At 47.3% G+C, this 22,773-nt stretch overlaps 1 protein-coding gene across 3 annotated transcripts in view; it reads right to left on the bottom strand.

Moving 5' to 3' along the window:
- LOC119176269 (fibroblast growth factor 17) overlaps positions 1–22,773 on the bottom strand; it is a 124,083-nt gene that overhangs the window by 15,934 nt on the left and 85,376 nt on the right. For all 3 annotated transcript variants that reach the window (XR_012886924.1, XR_012886923.1, XM_037427470.2), the window contains exon 3: positions 6,651–6,813. Coding sequence is in view for 1 of the 3 variants with exons in the window: in XM_037427470.2 (XP_037283367.1) it covers positions 6,651–6,813 (163 nt within the window). In the remaining 2 variants the exon portion in view is untranslated. The remainder of the gene's footprint in view (positions 1–6,650; positions 6,814–22,773) is intronic.

Consider the following 22,773-nt stretch of genomic DNA (forward strand, 5'->3'; position numbering starts at 1 on the left):
CGTTTACGCCTGCTGGCCGTGCAACTGAATCGGGTGTCAGCGAGCGGGCACGTGAGCCTTTGCCCTCGCGCCGTCTGTGGGCGATGTGGTAACACCACGGCTCGCGCCTGATCTACGCACACGACCGCGTACGTGTATCAGCGGCAGACAGCGTCTCGTGCCGAAAGTTGCCACAGCGACGCCACGAAAGCTAAGCCACATTGCGTGCTAACGAACGACAAAAACTGCTGTTTTGCAGCAGCACCGGCAGAAAAGATCCCCCACTCTCAATAATATGCCAAACTTGGTTTTAGGAGCGAAGTAGCCTTGTCCGGCGTTCGTCACGCTAACACAAAACCGAAACTGAGCACCTGTACAACTAATAAACGAAAACATCCGCGTAAAAACGCGACTTTGTGTGTTCATCAGTCAAGCAGATGACAGCGCAATATATGATCCCCTGACTCGCCCGTCCGCCCATGCTGCGTCCGCCCATCTTTCTGCCATCTGTCGGTCCACCCGTGCATCAGTCCGTCCTTTATACTAGTCGGTGACTTCAACGTAGATATTGCGGGCTATACCTTCGCCCACTCGTCACCATTCACTCCGTAGATATGCGTGGATTTTTTTATTTTGTCACCAGTCGACAGGTACTTATGAATGGCGGAACGCTTCCGGCCAAAGAACACAGCAGCCAGAGCCGTATACTGCGTACCACACGCAGATGCACAAAGAAATGCGCGTCAAATATAAACACTGTAAGAACAAATATTCGTGATTTAAAGACGAAAGCCATGTCTCCCGACTCCCGCGTTCAAAAAAATTTAGAAGCTGAATTCAAAATAAAGTTGTTTCTCTCTTTTTAGAAACTGAACTCAAATGCCAGTGTTTTCCGTGCCATACCCATAATATACGTTCTGAGGCAGGTGGTAGTGGATGACTATGGACAAATTTGTACAACGCAGCACACCAGGCTATACCCGAGCGTGATTATTGCATTTCTCCCTTATTGAAATGCAGCTGGAACCGAACCTGCTACATCGAGATTAGCGGTGCAACGCCGTATATTGCCCCTGAAGGAATTGCTGTAGCAGACGGCGAAACCTCTCATTAACTGCTATCCATGCAGTTCTGTTATCAAGAACCACTTGTTCCCTGTGAGACGTAAGGGAGAGGGGGGGGATATCGGAGAGCATATCTCTCTACTGCTCGAGCCTCAGTTGCGTTCGTTCTTTCGTAATCGGCCACCGCCTCAAACGACGCTCGAAAACACCTCACAAGTATGTATGTACACGGACTTGAAAATGTGCGCCAGATATTCTTTTTTCTCGTTCTCATTGCCTAGTTCGTTTAAGCTAAACAGCGAAGACTTCTACGATGAACGCCCTGCAGAACTGCCCGTAAATCTGAGACACATTACGATGGCATATGTGTTTTTGTATAGCACTGTTCATCAGAAGCAATAATTGCGGCAGCAGGGTTCTCCAGGACCAAATAAAGATAATTTACCTTCACCGACACGCGTCTTCAGAAATATTTTCTTGTTCAACATACTACGCCACATAGCATTAACGTGATACCACAGAGCCGCACTATGGGACGTTAATATTCGGTGATGTCGCATTTTTTGTCATACCCCGGCCTTTTTTATTAAGTTTCTATTAAATCGCCACGTAAAGACACCTGAATTCACCACACCGCATCGATGTAATAGAATCATCAGTAGATCGTTAAGCCACCAAAATAACACAAGACAGGGATATGTGAACTCAGTTGCATCCTTTTCTCCTGTTTGCTCCCTAAGAACAAACGAAACCGCATAGACCAGTAAAATATGAACGTTTATTAGAATTTCCGTTTTATATTAACTTTCGATGTTCGCCTTCGTGAGTTTTGAATAAATATATCAAAGAAAATCAGCATGGCTACAATGCTTAGGCGCCACCACGTCTATCCATAAAGCTGCCCTTTGCTGTGCCGATGAATGAGCAAGCGATCCGATGCCCCAGGAAATTCCGGAAAACGTGTTTAACCAGTTACTTTGGACCAAAAGATAATGCGAAGGCACTCGTCTTAAACGTGGCCCAAACTTCGTGTGCTATGATGCAAGCACGGTTAAGGCCAGAGGAATGCCAGATATTTTGGCAATAACTGTGTCGGCAGCGTAATTAGAAATCCGGTTCATCTCTACGCTTGCAGCAGTCACGCACGCAGCGCGTCGCAAAATAAATCGCACAACTTTTTCAGTGGCTCCAGTTGACGCCCGATGCGGCTGCACAGTACGCGCCGCCGATAGAAGACCCCACAGGTGAATCACCACTCCGTGGACGCCGACGTTATTCGACGCAGAAATGCACGCTCAAAATCGAGACGGCTGAGCAACGCCCGATTTATACGAAATTGCCAGTCGCCTTTTGAGAAACAAGGCCACATATCGTGCTCAGTGTGACTGTCAAGACATTGGGGCATTCCCAGCGCTTCGTTGTCACATGACGATGTGATAACCACCGCGAGAATGTAATCTTTAGTCTCAGCTCAGCTTAAACGTCGGGTCCATCAGTCACATCTTCATTTTATTTTTCATTCTTTTTCTTGAAACAAATCAACCAAAATTGTCCAAACAGACCATAAAAAACACACACGCACACACACACGCATATATATATATATATATAAATATATATATATATATATATATATATATATATATATATATATATATATATATATATATATATATATATATATATATATATATATATATATATATATATCCTGTTTTATTTTTTCGCTATGTTATTACCAGATATTTATGTTGTGTACACTAATTTCCCGTCTACAGGATCAAAAAGTTCACCACTGTGTTCAATGCTCAAAGCCTGTTCTCAAAGCCTCGTATGCAGTTGCCCGCGTTCTGCTGCAAAGGTGGAGACTGATGCGAGGTTACCCCGAGCACTGCGTCTCTATCCACGCTATCTTCATGAAACTGTTACCACGTGAACGAGCACAAAAGACCTGGGATCCTGGTATCAGCGCTGTCACCTTGACCCACGACAACAATCGTATTATTACGTGCTGTCAATACAGTTTTTTATATGGAGCACCACTTGTTCCTCCATGCGAGACGTAAGAGATGGAGGAGATATGGTCGGAGAGCGTACCTCGCTACATCATATACGCTGGTCCCTCCTCACCCCAGCCGACCCGGCTCGACAGCCGGACCCAGGTGCATGCACCCGCAGCATCCAGGCAATGGACGCGTCGTGTGGCGAGTGAGAAAGGAAAAAAAAACCACAAAGAACGACACAAGCTTTTTTTATCTGTGCGAGTTAAGGCGATGGATCGTAAACGTTTTCAGGGATCCATTCAGTTTCAAAGCTGTGAATTATGACGTGAAACATCGGTGCTTCGCTTCCCGAACTCTATAGGATGAAACACGGTCGCCTGCCTCAAAAGCTTTTCTTGTCGATAACTCTTCAACACGCACTCGAGATGTAACGTCAAGTATTTATGTGGATCCAGCGGCGTCACCTTATCACTCCTTAGAAACAGCTTAGACTTATCTTGAGCGCTTCACAAGTGACACATTTACAACGCAATACTAGTATGAAAAAAAAGGTATCCAGGTGTGCCACCAAATTAGGTTAATTTGAATCGTCGTCATATAGAGACAGAAATGACTCCCAGTAATAGGGTAACCTACTCCTGTGGTCATGCGTATACCACACGGCACTTCGTGAACGTGAGCGGCAGAACGTGAGCAGTGAACGGGGGAACGCATTCGGCTTCCCACTGACGTCCCTCTTTCTCCACTAAAAGCTGAAACTAAATAATCGCTCTCTGTCGCCACTCAATAGTGTCATGACGCAGTACTTCCCTTCCCCGATCCAAGATGATGACACCACCCCCTTGCAACCAAGATCACCGTGAAAGGCAGAAAGACAGGTATAAGGCACGTGAAGCATCATGTGTGAGCGTCGGTAGAACAGTGGGTAGAGCACTCGGCACCTACAGTCGCAGACCGAGAGGGCGTGAGTTCGACTTCCAAGTCATCCAAATCAACGAAACCATTGCTTCTGGTTTTTCCTTGTTGTCGGTTTGCGTGGACTTCACCGAAGTCACATCCTTGATGGTAATGATGCAAGTGAAATACAGCAACTTGTAAAGTGATGTCTGGACGGGAAGACCCCTTTATCTCTGAAGATGCCCTCCACCTTTCTTTTTCTTTATTAATTGGATGTAAAGAAATGTTCGCGCACGAATAAGTAAGTTTTAAGTGGGTAGTGGATCAAATCATGTAGATGAGTTGCCAAGAATAGCAGAATAGGCAAGAAAGCCCAATAAGCGATGGAGTGCACATAATGAGTGATGTTAAAATAAAGACGAATGCCAATTGCTCGCATAATACCCATCGATGCCGCTGTCGAAAAGGTCCAAAAGTTCCTTCATACTGAATGGTCTAATGTCACGAGTTCTACGGTGAGTCAGCGTCTTGGCGTGTCCCATGCTGAGAAGCGGTCTAGAAGACGGTGGTGTATACCTTCGTCTACAAGTTTACAGTCACCTTCGGTAGCTGCGGTCCAGCCAAATCTATCTCCACGTGATCTGATTCTTTGGAAAGTTTTGAAAAAATCATCTGCTTAAGCATTTACGGAGGAACCGGTTGCTTGCATTTCATGGCATCTCATTCTGCCATATACTGTGTCCTTTCTATCATTGACAAAAACGATATGTTCACCACTGACCCTTTTGTGGCGCTATACAGGCGCGACAAGGGTACAAGGAATCTACCAGCGTATGCAAAATAGTTTCAATATATTATTCACGTTCGTATAGAGTGCGTGCGGCTGAATAATTGTCCCGATGAAAATGTAAACCAGCACGAGATGACGGACGTAACGCGTAGGAGCTAAGAAACCAACAACGGTCAAATTTCTTTGTCCTGTTCAGGGGCCAATCCAATGACAAGAGACTCTGATTCTAATCCACAGCGGCTGCATAACGATGAAGATGCAGGGGATATGACTGCGCGACATGCGGAAGTTGAATCCTGTTATATTTGGAAGTCGTCGAAAATGTCGCAAAACCAGTTTCATGAGAATTTTCGAAGTGGCAAGCGGAAGTGTTTCTCCTGCTAGCTGTTTTGAACTATTCACGTATCATAGCCCCATGTATGAATACAATGAACAGGGACGGAATCCACACGAAACTCAAGTCCGTCCTTTACCGATTCCACGAAAATTTCTAGTTTGCGACCACCCAGTGTTTATTTAATGCCATCCGTACTCTGTGGTAAGGGTTGTGTATAAATGTGAGACAGGGAAAGAGGTGAACACAGAAGTCGGCCGTAGATAATCGCGCTTCAAGTGTTTTTATTTTTGCATATAGCTATTCAGGTGATATTGTCCCGCGCGCGCGCGTCTTCTAATCAGGTCGCAAAATACGGGCCTGCATTTCTACAAGAGCAAATGGTGCAGCTTGACAACAAGAGATATGACTCTGAAGTATATGCGCTCGTATCGTATGGTATCGAGAACCCTCCGCACTCTAAACACCAGGCGATGCAACTTCGCGGCATGTTGCCATGTTTCGCCGAATCTGTCCCATATTTAAGAGCTACACGAATAAAAGGGCTAGACGATGGACAAACAATTATATCGTGGCGTCTAAATCAGCCTTATCGCCCACCCCGTCTCATCCAGCGCCTCTTCCATTCTACGGCTTCTCTTTCTTCCCTTCTCATTTTTTGGCACCCATGCAGGCGAACTTCCGCAGCTAGTAAAACGAAGACGGCTCATCCTTATCTCGTTCTTGCGCGAGCAAACCCGCACGCTGATGGCCGCCTATGCAGATCTCGGTAACACACTTGATTAGGCTGAATGGAAAGTTTATGTTGTCCGCGCACACGTGTTATCTGAATGAGCACACCTGTGCGTGCGCGTGTATGGAGGTAAGAGGCCGCAGCGTAATCTCGTCCTGCCCTTGAGGGAACGCCTGGCGACAGCGCGGCAAGACACCCCCGGCAAACGGCGAGAGATCAACTGCGAACTGCGACAGAATTTTCAAGACACCTAAAAAAAAAAACATCTCTGATTTAGATAGTGTGTAGATATAGAGCAGCCTGACCACAAACCAATACTATTGAAATTCGAGTGGAGGTGTCCCGGAGAGCTCGCAAAAATATACAGTTTTCGTGCCAAAAACTGAAGAAAAAATTCAACCAGAAACGGTCGGACAGTGAAGCCATAAGCGACCGAAGGGATTGTCACAATTATTGTACCTAATTAATGTAATTCATCAAAGCGTGACTCATATTCCGGGTGTTTGGCAAAGAAAGTCAACATTATCATAATTTTGATTATCATTTCGCAAAGACTGATGATTAGCATTATTTTTATTTCTCTATTCACTCACTCTCTGGTCACGTGATCTACTACCACCACCACCACCACTACTACTGCTACTACTACTATCTGTAGTAGTAGTAGTAGTAGTAGTAGTAGTCGCAGTAGTATAATAGTGACCACTGCTCGGAAACAATGCCGAGCACGGACCGTTGAGAAGCAGCGTGCAGTATTTGAGCGCGACGACCGAGAGCGAACAGCAATGACCGCTGGCCTCTGCAGGGCCTGGTGTGAGCCGCGAGAGAGTTAACTGGTCGTCAAACTTACTGAAAGAATTTCCCGGGGTGGCGGTCACTTTCTTGCCCTTGATATGGATGTTGCCACGGCTGCACCGGTTGTAGAGAACGTACTCGATCCGGATGGAGCTGCCTTTGTCGTAAGAGCGCAGTTTTTTGAGATTGTTGGTCAAGTTGAAATCCTGGCACTTCACCTGAAACAGGAAAAAAGAAGATGCGTGACGCGCGCTGCAGCATCGCCGACAGAAGAAAGCAGAGTTGGCAAGCTAATACAGTTACTAGAGTTAACAGTTCCTCAGCTCATGTTAATTAAGTATGAATATATTAGTTTGGCTTTATTGGCCGTTGTCGGTTTAAATTTGTCGGCTGTACTTTGTCAGTGGTACTTTTGCGAACGTGTAAGCCAAGAACGTCTGCGTGCAAGCAGAGTCGTCACTAATCGCTCCGTTTATACAACGCATCGTATGATTGAGTATGAACAATGTGCAATGTCACAAAGCCGTTTGAATCCGAACGGTCAAAGTTTTAGACAAATTCGTATAAACGAGCGCATGCACAATCACTGAGGCACGTTGCTGCAATTTCATGAACCAATGTTTTCTTCTGCCCACACACGCAAGAAATGCACAAGCTTATAAGCTCGTATTAAGCGTGACTAGGGCTTCTGTTCCCATAATTCGGCACGTATCTAATCTTGCGCTGCTTGTTATTGCAATTGTTATGAAAGATTGTCAGCAAATAGTTAATCCAGTTCTTCAAAATGGTGCAGCACAGAGTAGAAGAGATTTCACGTTACTTTTAACGACTTATTTTTTCATCCGGTGGATATGGGAAATTGTGCAATCGCTCATATGAGCTCCTTGATAGGTACAAAAAAAAAACAAAAACGTTTGAGTAAATTACTATAAGGCACGCGTTGCACTTGCAGGGTTACATTGTATCTGCGATCGACGTGTCATTGCATTGCGAAACTAATATCGCATTGCGTAAGATGCTGGACGCGCTATATCTACTGCGAGGTCCATTCGAGGTCCTGAATACCTTTTTTTTATGCCGCACAGTGCTTATGAGGACATGTGCGAAAATAATGCGATTAAGGCCAGTAAACTTCGCGAAGAATTTGTGTGGGGGTCCTGAATATAGCGCGTGCTAAAGGCACCTACATAAACCTAGTCGACTGAATAAATTCGATTGATTGATATGTGGGGTTTAACGACCCAAAACCACCATACGATTATGACAGACGCCGTAGTGGAGGGCTCCGAAAATTTCTACCACCTGGGGTTCTTTAACGTGCTCCCAAATCTGAGCACACGGGCTTACACCATTTGCGCTTCCATCGGAAAGGCAGCCGTCGCAGCCAGGATTTAATCCCGCGACTTGCGGGTCAACAGCCGAGTACCTTAGCCACTAGACCACTGCGGTGGGGCGCGACTTAATAAATTCTGTAATCACCTCGAATGCTGACGCGAAGGTCGCGTGATGCAATTTCGGTCGCAGTGGCAGCATTTTCAATGCATGCGAAAGTGCTTGAGGGCCGTTTACTTGTATTTAGATGCGCGTAGCCACCCACATGTGGTCGAAATTTCCAGAATCATCCGCAACTGCGTTTCTCATAATCATATCGTGGTCTTAGCACGTGAAACCTCAACGATGCATTAAACTGTGTAACTGCACCCCTTGATCATGTGCGAATAATTAAGTCTCACTGAACAAATGTTATGTGATCATTCATGCACGCTCTACAATGAATTGAGGGCGTTGGTATACTGGCTTGCATGGATAATGCATTGCCGAATGAAACCCTCTCCCCCATTCCCGATTCACCGTCCTGCACACATACACACATACGCAGCAAGAAAATAATAATGCTATTTTTCACGTTTCATGCCCTACTGTAAAGACTTCCTTAGTCCCCTCTGAAGCGCTCGCTGTGAGAGTCACTGTATCAAATGCCGTCAGCACTCCAAACACGCAAGTTGAGACCATTATGACAACGATTGTGGAAAGAGCAAGATTTTCTCACGAACGCTATGCTTCTATATGCGCCGTTGTATGTCCTCATTTTTTCCCTTTTCTTAGTGCTCGGCAGCCAACCAGATATTTTGCTCTTGTTAGCCTCTTCACCCGTATTGTTCGAAATCTACATTCATTTCTCAAATCCCGTCTCATAAGAAATAAATAAAACTACAATGAAGATAAAGGACGACAGTTAATAGCAATTCTGCATCTTATATAAAAGTACATAGGCCAGAAAGTGCTCTAATTACCGTAGAGAATGTGCTTGAGAGCTCAAGCGCTCGAAATCAGTAGAACAGAGCTTAGGAAAACTCAATTTAACGCGAACATGTCGCCGGTGTAGCGCATACCTGCATCAAAATAGGTGCACACATATGTATGTGGCGACTTTGGACTTTTTTTCAGGAATAAATCGTTGCCTAGTTTCTCTTTTTTTTTTTTCGATTCTTGTAACCTTATCACAACGGGCTGAACACGGTTTAAGCCCACGTGCGTCGTCACGCAAGCTATTATTAAACAGCTCATCGCGTTGGCTCAAATTGACGCCAGCGCCCCCACCCATCTCCGCAGCCTCTCTCCGGTAGTGTAGAAGAAGACCGGGGGCCGCCGAGCGAGAAGGTGCACGCTCGGCGCCTCGGGCTGACTGCGGTCGCGCGGCTGGTGGTGTGCGGTGGACGTCCGGCGGCGGATGCGTCGGCCGCGGTGGGACGCGCGGCGTTCTGCGCGAAATGTTGGCCGAATTTGTCAGCTCGTCACGTCACGTCATGAGCGGGATCCAGCGAGAAGACAGGTCGAGTCCGGAATCAATCACGGCGCCTGCTTTCGACGCCCCCGAATGTTTCCCGCGCCGCAGCCGGCAATCCGGAGCGCCTCTGATGGACGGCGTTGGGCCGCTTCTCTTGCTCTCGCCAAAGCATGCGTGGGGTGGCTGGGAGCCGATTGGCCCCCGGGCAAGATTCCGCGGCTGACAGCGGCCGGCCGAAGGCGACCCGCGGCCACGAAAAGGTTGATTAACTGTGCCGTGTACGGACCCGCCCAGTGACGAGACGCCGCCGCCACCACGGAGCTCCCGACCGAGCGCCCGAAAAGAAGTGACGCGCCGCCTTGGCCCAGTCGCTCTCCCCGGCTTCGGCCATTCACGGGATGAGACTCGGGACCCACCGAGGAAGGTGTCGAAAGCTCCTGCAGGAAGCGAGTCACTCGAAATATACACCGGCAAAGTCCCTCAAGACCAAACTAATATGAGTTCGTGTAGTGGTCTCTGCTCTATTTGTGTCGAAACAGGTGTGTTAGCCAGGCGCGAAAAAACGATTGGCACGTATACACAAGCATAAACGAGGGCCCCTGGTTTGGAGTGAATTAATTTGGCTCGTGTGCACATATCGCCTTTGCGGAGGACGCGGACCATATAATTCGAAGTGTGCGTATGCGGCGGCGATGTCTGTTCACGCGAGTGTGTATTCGCGGCACGCAGCGCAGTGGCCTTAGGGCGCCTTATCAATTTTCAGCGCAGATGCCGAGAGCCTAGGCTTATTACCCTGCTTTACGTGTCGATGCAATTGGACTTTTCTCTTTTTCTTCGTTTTTTTTTTTTTGCTACACGAAGTGTATGGCGATGCTAGCGGGTATTATTCTGCAGGCTTAGAAGCAGCTTCTTGCGGAAAGCGACTTAATGCCTTCGGTGAGGCACTACAGAAACTAAAGAGACTTTTCGTACTATTTTGCTGCAGAATTTCGACGCAGGACATTAAGCAATGAAACTCGCAACAGGATAAGCGTTGCCTGAAAGTCCGGCGAGCCACTGGGGCGTAAGGAAAAAAGGAAGTAAAGGGCAAACACTTCGTACCTCGTGAAATGTGTTGCATAACACAAGGAGTGTGGGTGCAAAGCCCGGTCAGGAGATTCTGGCCGTTTCGCAACGGGGCTATTTGCATAAACAAGGGCCGGTCTGTCTTTATTTTTTTTCCCTTCCTACTCATACGTTGAACTTTATTTTACGACAACATATGTCTTCCTGAGAGATGTACGAAAAAAGTTCTAGTGAAGAGAGAGGGAGAGAGAGCTTCAGCAGATGTAGCACATGCTCGAAAACTTTAGTTAGCATACACTTCAAATCTTTGTATCTCCCACTCTCCATCCTTGCGATAGCCCTTCGGCATGGCATGTTGAATTGGATAAAGAAAGATGACAGCGTCAGCTGAGAGCGAGCCGCCAAAGAGGCTCACGGAGATTTCCTACCACAGGTCCCTATACCGGACTGTCGAAATTAGGCGCCTTTTTCTTCTTCTTTTATCTACAATCATCACCACCACCACCACCACTACAATCTTTAGGACGGGTACCGGTGGCCTGACCTCCCACCATCCTTCTGCCCTACTTGAAATCAAGAAACAGGTGGCATGGCTTGTAAGACCGCGGAATTTAGAGATCAGCAAATAGCAGATAATCCCCAGCCGATTTAATGAAAGCCCGTAAAGAGCAACAGGAAACTCGTCGTGTCAGTGGAAGCGTGTAACCGTAAGCGCTTTCAACGGGTATATATATATATATATATATATATATATATATATATATATATATATATATATATATATATATATATATATATATATATATATATATATATATATATATATATATATATATATATGACTTGGTTCATCAGTAAAGGATGCTCGCTATAGAAGCAGTGCTACAAGGGGTAAGCCGCGCGATATATAGCGTTGGGAACAGACAACGTTGCGTCGTCATATGTTGAAGTGAAGTTGGCAGGGGCTAATGCGACGCGCGAGCTTTTTGGAACTCTAACGTGCTCCAGGTAGGGACAACAGGGACGATCATAGCTGTCCACAACTTGCCCACCATTCAAACAGCAAAGATCAATACAGAGCCGTTCAACGCCATGAACTAGTTCAAATAAGTTCGAAATAAAGAAAAGACTTTACACGTCAAAAACTAAGGTCTCTGCGTGCAGAAACAAGGTCACGACCTCTATAAATGCAAGCCTTCCTCCTTCCTGCACCCCCCCCCCCCCCCCTCTGTAAACTCGTCCATTTGTCGTGTTTCATGTTTCCCTAAGGTGCACCATTGTAAAAAAAAAAAAAAAAGAGTCCCACAAGCCATGTATGCAGAGCCTTCGCGAACACGCATCGCCCACATTCATTCGAAATGTGCCGCACAGCAAGCTGGTGCAAAAAAAAAAAAATGAGAGGAAAATGAGGAAAGCTATTCAGACGTTGCATTTATAAAATTATTCTGCTTTCCACTATATTCGTTAAAACAATTTCTTTACGCAATCTTAGGTTTCGCAGCGAATAAAACGTACCACGTAGTAACATTTTAGACATCATACGCTTCCACTGTTGAACCTGAAATTATGTGATGAACTATCCTCCGTTTCAGAAGTTCCCTTCAGCACTGTGGAGGCCCCTCCGCCCATAGGAAGGGCGCTTAGCCCCTCCACATGTATTCATTCTCGCCGTGTCGTCTGCTCACCGTATTGACGGCGTCTACACAACGAATTGTAGTTATTATGGCTAGTTTATTAACTTAGAAATGCAGTAAAGCCATTGAACGAGGTACTACACCAGGAACTTGAAGAAGCGCGAATTTGTTGCTCTGCTGAAGATCGGTAGGATCTCATGTCGGCAGACAACTTCACTTTGGCCGTTTCTCTCCGACGCTGTTCGTATGACTGTTTCTCCGACGACGCGTTTGTTTGCGTCCCCTGTTGCCACGCTCCCCTTCTTTCCTTTATGTTTTCACGGAAGGAGGATCCGATGCGCACGAAATGCTGTGCGAGGTTGCATGTCCGATATTTGGAGATGCAGCGTTCTTCGTCTGACGACGCAGTCCGAACACTGCCTTGGTGCGTTAGGCTTGAAAGGTGTGGCTAAGCAAGCAGCATATGTCGCTAAATATCGACAAAACGTCCTTTATGCAATAGTACCAGAGTGAGATTAAAGAAATCGATGGCTGAGTTCACCATTTGTTTACTGCTGTCAGCGCTGTGGAAGTGTAGCAAGATTTGGTTGGTTGGTTGATTGATTGATAGGTGGGGTTTAACATCCCAAAACCATCATATGATAATGAGAGACGCCGTAGTGGAGGGCTCCGGAAATTTCGACCACCTGGGGTTCTTTAACGTGCGCCCAAATCTGAGCACACGGGCGTACAGCATTTCTGCCTCCATCGGAAATACAGCCACCGCCGCCGGGATTCGATCCCGCGACCTGCGGGTCAGCAGCCGAGTACCTTAGCCAATACACCACCGCGGCGAGGCGACGTGTAGCCAGAGCAAGTCCGAATCGAAGCGGGTAGTAACTTCTGCATGGGTGCTGCCATGTCGATTTGTAAACACAGTTATCAGCGGTGATCGACACAAACAAATAAATGGGTAAGAAATAATTGCGAAGAAGAATGAACACTATATGTATCGATATGGCTTAAAACACACCAATTAAACGCCAATTCTAGCCAATCCGGTCAATTTTAAGGCACTTATATGAGGGACTACGTTTCGCTGAGCAAGTATGTGGCTTTCTTACCCCCCGTAGCTTTGGTAGTGCTGAACCAAAGTGTTGAAACAGAGTATAGAAGCGTAAATATGCGTGCTAAGCAGAACGACACTTCTAATTAGAGAAGTAGTATTTTGTTTGCAACCTAAAGCCAGTTAGTGTCTGTGCAACAAAGGCAACGTCCCAACAGCTGCAAAAAGCCCAGGCTTCTTTGTGCGCGAAAACACTGCTCCTATTTGTTCAAGCTGAGCAGCAGTATGGAACTGTTCATTTTTTTTAGGAAATTAATTTTCGTCTGCGCGAAGCCGCTGTGCTGTATATAAGCAGATACCAGGTCCTGCGCAACAGATTGGGAATCCTGAAAGAGTAAGCTTCGCACCTGCGCGCCACGTCACCGCCCCGAAGCCCGCCTGTACCCACTGAAAACCACCGGTGGGTGGCCGGTCGGCCCTGGGGATCGAACCCAGTAACTTCAGTAGCTGAAGCCTACACGTAAGTGCAACGCTACTGATACGTTAGGTTGTAGGCCCGTGTTGTAGGCCCGTGCTGTAGGCCCGTGCTGTAGGCCCATGTGCTCAGATTTGGGTGCACGTTAAAGAACCTGCAGGTGGTCGAAATTTCCGGAGCCCTCCACTACGGCGTCTCTCACAATCATACGGTAGTTTTGAGACGTTAAACTCTACGTATCAATCAAACCAATTATATAAGCTGATATATGAATGATGACCACAATAGGGAAGCGTGGAGAAAGAGGATGCAGTGTAACATAATTAAAGAAACAAGAAAAAAAGACAAGTCACACCCCCCACCCCTCCCTCCTCTATCTATTTACTCGCGTGTTTCACTCTTCTCGATGAACTCACGTTCTTAAGTACGCACGCTCGATCAGTACTCGGGTTTTCCGCTTTCACGGAAGCAGTCGATTTCCCGTGATTTTTCAGGCTCTTCCTCGCGTGACCCGAAAAACGAAACGGCTGTACACCTTTCCGCAATGAAATTTTTCCATTACTGACAGGCATTTTTATCCAACAAACAATTGGACTGGTCTTGTGAAAGGCAGAAAAGTGGTAAGCTGCGTATAGGGAACAACGCGCTGTCGCGACGGAAGGCGTTAACGTATACACCCCGCGCGCCGCGTAACACTTGTCACCCACCCGCCGGTTCCCACACGCTTGTTACCACAGCGGCAACTCTCAGGGGTCGAGTCGAGGGCCATTTCCGTTCGTGCCGGTCTCCCCAGATAATCTGCCTTGTTTTGCCTATACTCGAGAGAGCGCGGCGCAGATACGACGCGACGGACAGCGCGCTCGCTTCATTAGTGCCGGCAGTTTCATGCGGTGTTGCCAAGGTGGGGGTGAATGGAGTTTTCCGATCCAAAAGATTGTGGCGTAGTGCGACCGACGCACGCACTGATGCAAAGTGTAGCAAAATACGTCCTTCGCCGAAAAATGAAGTCCGAATGAATGGGTTCTTTCTTTCTTTCTTTCTTTCTTTCTTTCTTTCTTTCTTTCTTTCTTTCTTTCTTTCTTTCTTTCTTTCTTTCTTTCTTTGGTACTTGCGGAAAGTGGGGAACGGGGTGCACTGTATAGACACAAACGAAGTGTCCGCTAAAGGAGAGATCAAGGATCGAATGACCGGTGAACCGTGCACACCCGACAGCTGTTGAACCGCCGTATATGTGTAGTGCTCCTGAAGCCGGAAGGCCACCACAATGTGAAATTTTCCTATCTTCCTGCCGTCCATGGCGCGCTGTGGCGCAACTTCACCAACATTCACTGCATGTATGCACGAAGCACTTGTTTGACTCTTCTACATTGATTGTTTTTTCCTTTCTTTCTTCCTGTGCCAGTGCTCGCGCCTTCGCTGAGGGCTACGGAAAACTGCGAACCGACCTGCCGAGAATAAGAGAGCGTGCTTTGTTGCATTTGTATTTTTTTCTTTCACACTTGATCGCACTTGGGCATTTATTATACATTTTTTTTTTATCGCCGGGGGCGTGGGTTGCGCCGTTCCGGCTTTTGTTCCGTTATTAACCTCTGCTCCCGACGTTTTATCGGAAGACGCGCGACGACCTCTTTGAACCGTGCCGCGCCAGACGTTTCAATTAATATTGCGCCACAGCGTCGTCGCTCTTGCTGGCGCGAACCGGGGAAAGTGGCGCTTTTTATTTCCCAGCGCCCGCTTCGCTCCCGAGTGCAGCTTCTTCGCCAGGCCGACATTCCCACAGCCGAAGCCAGCGCGCGAGGTCGAGGCCTTTTCTTGGCGCGCGCGCACTCTTCCTGCACAGCGTGCTTTCGGAGGCGGCGGTTGCGTAAGGAGGTTTTCGGTGGTTGACAGCCGTCCCCGATAAGGAAGGAGTCCTCCCTCCGGCGGCACACAAGGCAGCTGTGTTTGTGCCTCCAGCGTAGCGCACGGCTTACACGTCCGAGAACCTAATCCACGCGAGGTAAACAGCGCGCTTATCTCTATGGGTTTATAGGGCTGATGAACTCGCGACGTGTATCACCGCGGTTCGCTTCAAAAGAACGGTCCGCGCCGGTAATCATAATAATGGTACTGCGGCCCGAAAAAAAAAAAAGAAAGGGCTGGTACGAAGACGCAGGGTGGCCAACCGCGGAAAAGGAACGCCACGTCTTCGCTGGTGGCATCTCGTTCTGACCCCAGGCCCGCAGCCAGATCCGGAGGAGGTACCCCCATGCGGTGAAATACGGCGAAGCACCCCCCAGCCCCTCTACGGATCCTCCCGCCCTCCACCCCAGCAGCGGTGCGAGTACAAGACGCCTGTGTACACAGCACAGGTCCTCAGACGTGCTTCGGCGAACGCGCGCTTCTTTTTCGACCCGAATCCACTCCAGGGCCTTCCACTTCTCGCGTCGCTCTGCCACCGGCCGCCACTCCAGCCGGGGGTTTTCTCTCTCGAGAGACGGGACTTTGCTCTCTGCTTCTGGCTCTGCTGATTTTCCCGGTAGGAGAGCAAAGTCACTTTAGGACAATTACCATGCGACTGGAAGAAAACCGTTGTGGATGACCGCGAAGAAGGGGCCACTGGTTACTTGACCGACACCACCATCGTTTAGCGGCCGGCGTGTGCGCAGGACGAGTCTCTCGTCCAACTTGAATGGAATCTCATTCTGAAGCGCGGCCTGAACGATCAACTTCGATTACACAGTTTGCGTGATTCGAGGAGCCCTGCGCAGCTATCGGCTTGAAGCAGTTTCGCGAAACCTCTCACATCTGAGACACCCACCAATAGATAATTTATTACACCAATGCACAGTGAAAAACACGCTGTGCGCTGGAAGATACGCTGGAAGAATAACAGCGCGAAATGAGTGATGCAAGCATGTCCTAAGCAGAGTCACTGTACTTATCTAAAATTATGATTGCGCACAATCTGCGACATCGGTCACTGCATTGAGTGCGAGCGGGCAAGTTCATTTTCTACTGAGAAAGATAATAATAAAATAGTATCTGCTGTTTTAGATGAATTTCTGACCTCTCACACATACGCACGTACTATTTTTAAGGGGCGAAGCTCCTCGAATACTCTAACCTTGCCCCGTGGCAGGCGTAGCCGGCAGTACCTCCCGAACAGTATAATAGATGGCGCTATTTCATCACAATTTCTCGTCTCAATTCCTAGATGGCATTGGTTCAATAGAAGTGTGTGCGATAGGACGGACGGAAGCATGAACGGGCGGACGCACGAATATACGGCCGGATCCACGGACGGTCGGGTGCACAACGATCGACGGATGGAAGCACGGCCAGACCAACGCACGCACAGCAGGCGCGTATCCATAAACTTTTTTTCGGGGGGGGGGGGGGGGGTAGGGGGGGCACCACCTTGATTTCGGGAGGGGCACGCTTTCAAATGACAACTTATCGTTCTCTATACCATCGAAGACGCAGCGAACAATGGAAAGAAAAATGGTAGGTGTAACCTTAAGAGACAAGAAGAGAGCAGAGTGGATTAGGGGACAAACGGGGGTTAAGGATATCATAGTTGAAATAAAGAAGAGGAAATGGACATGGGCCGGGCATGTAGCGCGTAGACAGGATAACCACTGGTCATTAAGGGTAACTAACTGGATTCCCAGAGAAGGAAACCGGGTTAGGGGGAGACAGAAGGTTAGGTGGGCAGATGAGATTAAGAAGTTTGCGGGTATAGATTGGCAGCAGCAAGCACAGGACCGGGTTAACTGGCGGAACATGGGGGAGGCCTTTATCCTGCAGTGGACGTAGTCAGGCTGATGATGATGATAATACCATGGCGGAAAAAATTCGGGGGAAGGCACGTGGCTGATTTGCCACCCCTTGGCTGCGCCCCTGACGCATGGACGAATGCAGGGATGGATAGACGGATGGATGGATGGACGCTTCGCCCCACTCATCATCATTCCCTCCGTGGATAAGCTGTGATTTTTTAAGTATTACCTTGAATTAATTTATTATCTTTTTTGTTTACGACGGACCAGAAATTGAGCCAGTCATGCGCGGGAAACGATTAGCGGCAGAAAAAAGACCCCAGAAAACTTACAGCTGTGCAAGCTACAATAGAGAGTTATAGTATACCGTACTTAGCAGGATAGCGGGCTTACCGTGACAGCGGGATTGAAGTGCGCATGTGCACATACGCATGTTATCAGTATGGCTTACTGTACGCGCGCCATTTTTCAGATTTAACGTTACTGTGTTAGCGTGGTCTACGAAGTGTACGTAAACATGGCGGCGCTTTCGGATGCCTGCTTCGAATTTAATTTGGCACAGTTGTTGAAAGATTCACTTCGTTCGAATTAAACGACTGTTTAAAATGGATCCGCTTGCTTTCAGTTAGCTTGGATGACCGAGTATAACAGATAAGCTAGCTTAAGTTTTGAGATACCTTCCCATTTCGAACGTCTCTGGGGCTAACTAGAAGATTGATGCAAACAAATCGACAACTTAAATGTTTTCGCGTTTTGTACGAAATTTATACATGTTCACATTTATTATTAAGAAATGAACTTGCAACGATGCTTCGCGTTGTGACGTGTAGGCAAACATTCTCGTTTTCTTTTCTTTTTTCACTGTTCTTTAATTTATAGACACTCCGATAGGTGGCACCACTATGCCAGCCGGTGCACGTAAACCACGAATATGCTATTTCACTAAACTATACATAGTGTTCATGTGATGTCACTTCCGCCGTCGTCGCCCTCTCCCGCCAATCCCGGGTACTTCCCTGGGCACCTACGGTAGTTCGCCTGTTGCAGTGCGGTTTGTTGGGGGCTCGTCATCTGTTGCTGTGTACGATGTTGAAAGGGAAGCACTGTGGTTTTTTGTTGTCGTACTTTAACGAGCTCCATCAGATCACGAAGGCCTCGTTTGTTCACTCGATACAAGACCAGAAAATCAAGATGTGCGACACGTATGCCAGCAACCACGTGCACCGGCTGCCCGCCACGACCTACGAGGGCCCATTATCGCCCCGCCGCGGTGGTCTAGTGGCTAAGGTACTCGGCTGCTGACCCGCAGGTCACCGGATCAAATCCCGGCTGCGGCGGCTGCATTTCCGATGGAGGCAGAAATGTTGTAGGCCTGTGTGCTCAGATTTGGGTGCATGTTAAAGAACCCCAGGTGGTAGAAATTTCCGGAGCCCTCCACTGCGGCGTCTCTCATAATCATATGGTGGTTTTGAGACATTAAGCCCCACATATTAATCAATCAATGAGGGCCCATTATCTCGCTTTTACTACAAACACTACAAATTGCGTGGTCCAAGAACAAGTGAAGCCCAAAGTCTCTCGAGCCGCATTTTTAAGAGTGGATGAGCTGAGCGAAGCGGTGCAGCTCCCATCGAAAACGAGCCGTGCAAAGCTAGGCAAGTTTGCAAGAGATATAACATTATTATATTGCTGCGGCCCACACCACCAAAGTAGCAGCCCCCCCCCCCCCTCTAAGTGTTTTGAACAGTGCTGATGTTGAGCCTCTTTGACAGAAATTTGTGGAAACAGCCAAGAAAAATATAGTGAGGCAGACAGAGACTTCGCGTGGTGCGTGCCGTGGTAATGCCGGTGATCACTTTTTTTTTTCGCGTATGTTTTGACACCTTTTTCACCTTGTATTCTACTTTTTTTTACGCTAACGTACAGTGGAGTCTCTGAAAATGATGGATACCATGTTAGAGAATTAATTGACCAATTTTTCAAAATCCTCACCCCCCAACTTGAAACGATCAGCTATACTTCAAAGTGAACTAATATTGCTTCGCATCCATTTTCACAGTTTGTTTCAGTGAAATACCCGAATTTCCGCGATCGCCATCACGATTTTAACTGCCTCCCTGACACACTGGTTGTGCACGCAGTTGTCGCGGACAAGTTTGTATGTACAGTATCTTGGTAAGCTATCTCTGTTTGCAGGTAAGTGCTTGGCTATGGCACTTACCCGGAACCGGAACGAAGTTACACCTGAAGACGCAAATGTCACCGAGTTTCTTCAAGTAGCTTTTTTTATTTGTTAATCCGTGCCAGCCAAACATGCTGGTACTTTTCGGAAAATCGCAATGCGCGTTCTCAACTTTAGGTAATAACTTTCGGCGAAGAAACACTACGAAGCTCTGCTCCCTCTTCGGAGACTACTAAATCAACTTGTCTCACTAACAGCCCTCAAACTTGCATCGTGAGGCAAAACTAAACGGGCGCAAGCACGAGGAAACAAAACACGGCCGCGGTAGGCGACGGAGTCGGTAGGTACCCGGGCATGTCGGTGGCGCATTTCGGAAGTGACGAAGGGGCTCTGCGTGACGCACGTGCACACTATGTAGGCGCCGTTGGCAACGAACGTTTGCTGCACGGTAACGCCATTCCCTTAACGCCCGCTATCACGCTAACGGTAAACGATAACTGTCTAATAACATCCAGGAGACCTTGTTAAGTGCAAGCGGGCAAGTTTGTCTTCAATTGAGAAAGGTAATAATAAAATGATATCTGGTGTTTCACGTCCTAAACTAGCGATATGATTATGAGAGGCGCTGTAGTAGAGTGTTCCGGAAATTTAAATCATCTGGCGTTCGTTAACGCGCACGGCGGACACCACACAGTACACGGGCCTCGTCCATTTCGCCTGAAATGCGACCACCGCGGCCGGGATTCGAACCCGCGACCTCCGGGTCAGCAGCCGAGCACCTTAGCCACAGCGGATGTCAATCGAGAAAGAAGCACACAAAAACAGAAATTACCGAAACATTAGAGAAAGCAAGCATTTTTTCTTGCGACAGGGGATGCCTTCTGGCGGACAGCCGACATCTGCAGGTGTTTTTATTTAACCACTCCTTATATAAGTTGAACTTGATTACACACTGCCTTTGGCGAAAAGGTTGCATACATTTACAGCGGATTGCTGCCACAACGGTGTAATTTCACACAAGCCGTATACGGGGGAAGTTGCGATTTTTCAGTCGACTCGCTCGCTCGATTCCGTGCCGACCGGTTGTGCCCCCGCGATCTCCGACAACAGCGCAGCTCTAACCGACTGGCTCGCCCTACGCCATCTCCTGACGCCGACAAGAGCTCTCGCTGAGTGGTGCCCCGTCCTCGGACTTCTGCGATTGCGTCCATCTTTCCTATTTTCTCCTTACCTCCCTATGTGGCTCTCCCTGCGCCTCTCTCTCTTCCTGCTCCTCTCTCTATCTCCATACATTTAATTCCTCCCTATCCTTTTTTAATCCCTCCTTACCCCCATCCCCTCCACAGAACTGTGAAGATGGCCTCCGTTGAGAGAGAGAGAGAGGCGGTAACGGAACTGCGCTTATTTCTTCCTTTTCCCGTTTCAAGAGTCACTTATATTTTTCAGTCACCCGAATTTCTTTAACTTGGAACTAAGTAATGGAGCACTTATTCTTTATCTGGTTATTTGCATTCTGCCCAATTAAAATAACACCTGCCACCTCAATCTCAGCTGCGCATTGCCATAGCCAGTTACTCGCAACTGTGGGTGCGATGACGTACCATCTCTGCTTACAATACAGAGCAATGTCATATATATTGATGACCAGACTCCGAAGCCCCCCCCCCCCCCCCCACACACATAGGAATTGAGCGATAATAATTGATACCTAATTAAATGAATATATACATATTGCCACCTATTATTATAATAAGCTACCATACGGGGCACGTATAAGGGCGAAATTGAAGTCTCTATACGCAAAGCACGAATGTACCGTTCACTTCTCTGCACACGACGACGTACACTTGACTGGTCCCTTTTTACTACACGTACTACGCCCGCTTCTACTACTGCGAGCCGAAAGATCATCAGCAGTTTTGTGCGAAGATAAGGGTTTCACGCAAGGTGGTGACGTCACGAAAGCTTTCTCGGACATAGTCCTTCACGGCAGCATGGAAACTGGGAGACGCGCGGTGGTTGCTGCTCGGCAAACACTCGAAATGACCGCCTCGGAGATAACGACCTTAAGTCATGCTTGAGGAGAACGAATGAGCGACTAACGCTGCAGCGCCATCGTGCACCGCGAATGCTTACTTTTGGGGACGCGGAGTGCAAAAAAAAAAAAAAAAGAGGGGGGGGGGGGTGCGATATGGATATGCTGTAGAGCTCACTCGGACAAACCGCCAAGTATTTAGGTATAGGAGTTAGGCGTCGTGGTTGATCATTACGAAAGCCGTCGCCAACGGGTGCTTGACATGCTGCCAAGCAATGCGCCACTTGTGAATGAGGCGCTGAGAGTAGTCTTCTTCAAACTCAAGCTCCTCCGTTTTGCGTACACACTCTTCCATACCGGTAGTAGCCCACCTCAACGAAAGCCAGCGAAACATGTCCAACTTTCTGTCGAAAACATTTCTCTTTCTCCGATTGCCAAATCTACGCGCGCGACATTCGTAAAAGCTGAGGTGGCGCCAAAACTGCCTTTCAGAAACATTCCTTAGCGCCTTTGGATATGAGACCGCCCAGTTTCGCACTAGAGAAACACACACACACACACACACACACACACACACACACACACACACACACACACACACACACACACACACACACACACACACACACACACACACACACACTAAACACACACACACACACACACACACACACACACACACACACACACACACACACACACACACACACACACACACACACACACACACACACACTAAACACATGACATAATAAATAGATAAATCAGCTACACTTGCAAGTACAACAACTGTTCTTAAGGTTATATTAGTGAAAATGTTATACCTAACAGAGACCAGAGTCGAGTAAATACTTCTTTGTTTCTCCTTTATGTATTTTCATTGAAACATCGGAATTACCTTTTGTAGAGATTTTATTCATAACCAGTGTCACCTGATAAGTTAATTTTTGTTCGTCATAGTTAGTACGCGTCTTAGGGACCCGCAGGCTTTGTTTTCGCAAATGATATATATATATATATATATATATATATATATATATATATATATATATATATATATATATATATATATATATATATATATATATATATATATATATATATATATATAAACACGTTATCGCAAAGTTACACTCTGCAATGCTTTAAAATGATCAACGAAAGTTACACATGAAAATATTGTATGTAAAAAA

Source organism: Rhipicephalus microplus, chromosome X, assembly GCF_043290135.1.
Source record: "Rhipicephalus microplus isolate Deutch F79 chromosome X, USDA_Rmic, whole genome shotgun sequence".
NCBI classification, from domain to species: Eukaryota; Metazoa; Arthropoda; class Arachnida; order Ixodida; family Ixodidae; genus Rhipicephalus; species Rhipicephalus microplus.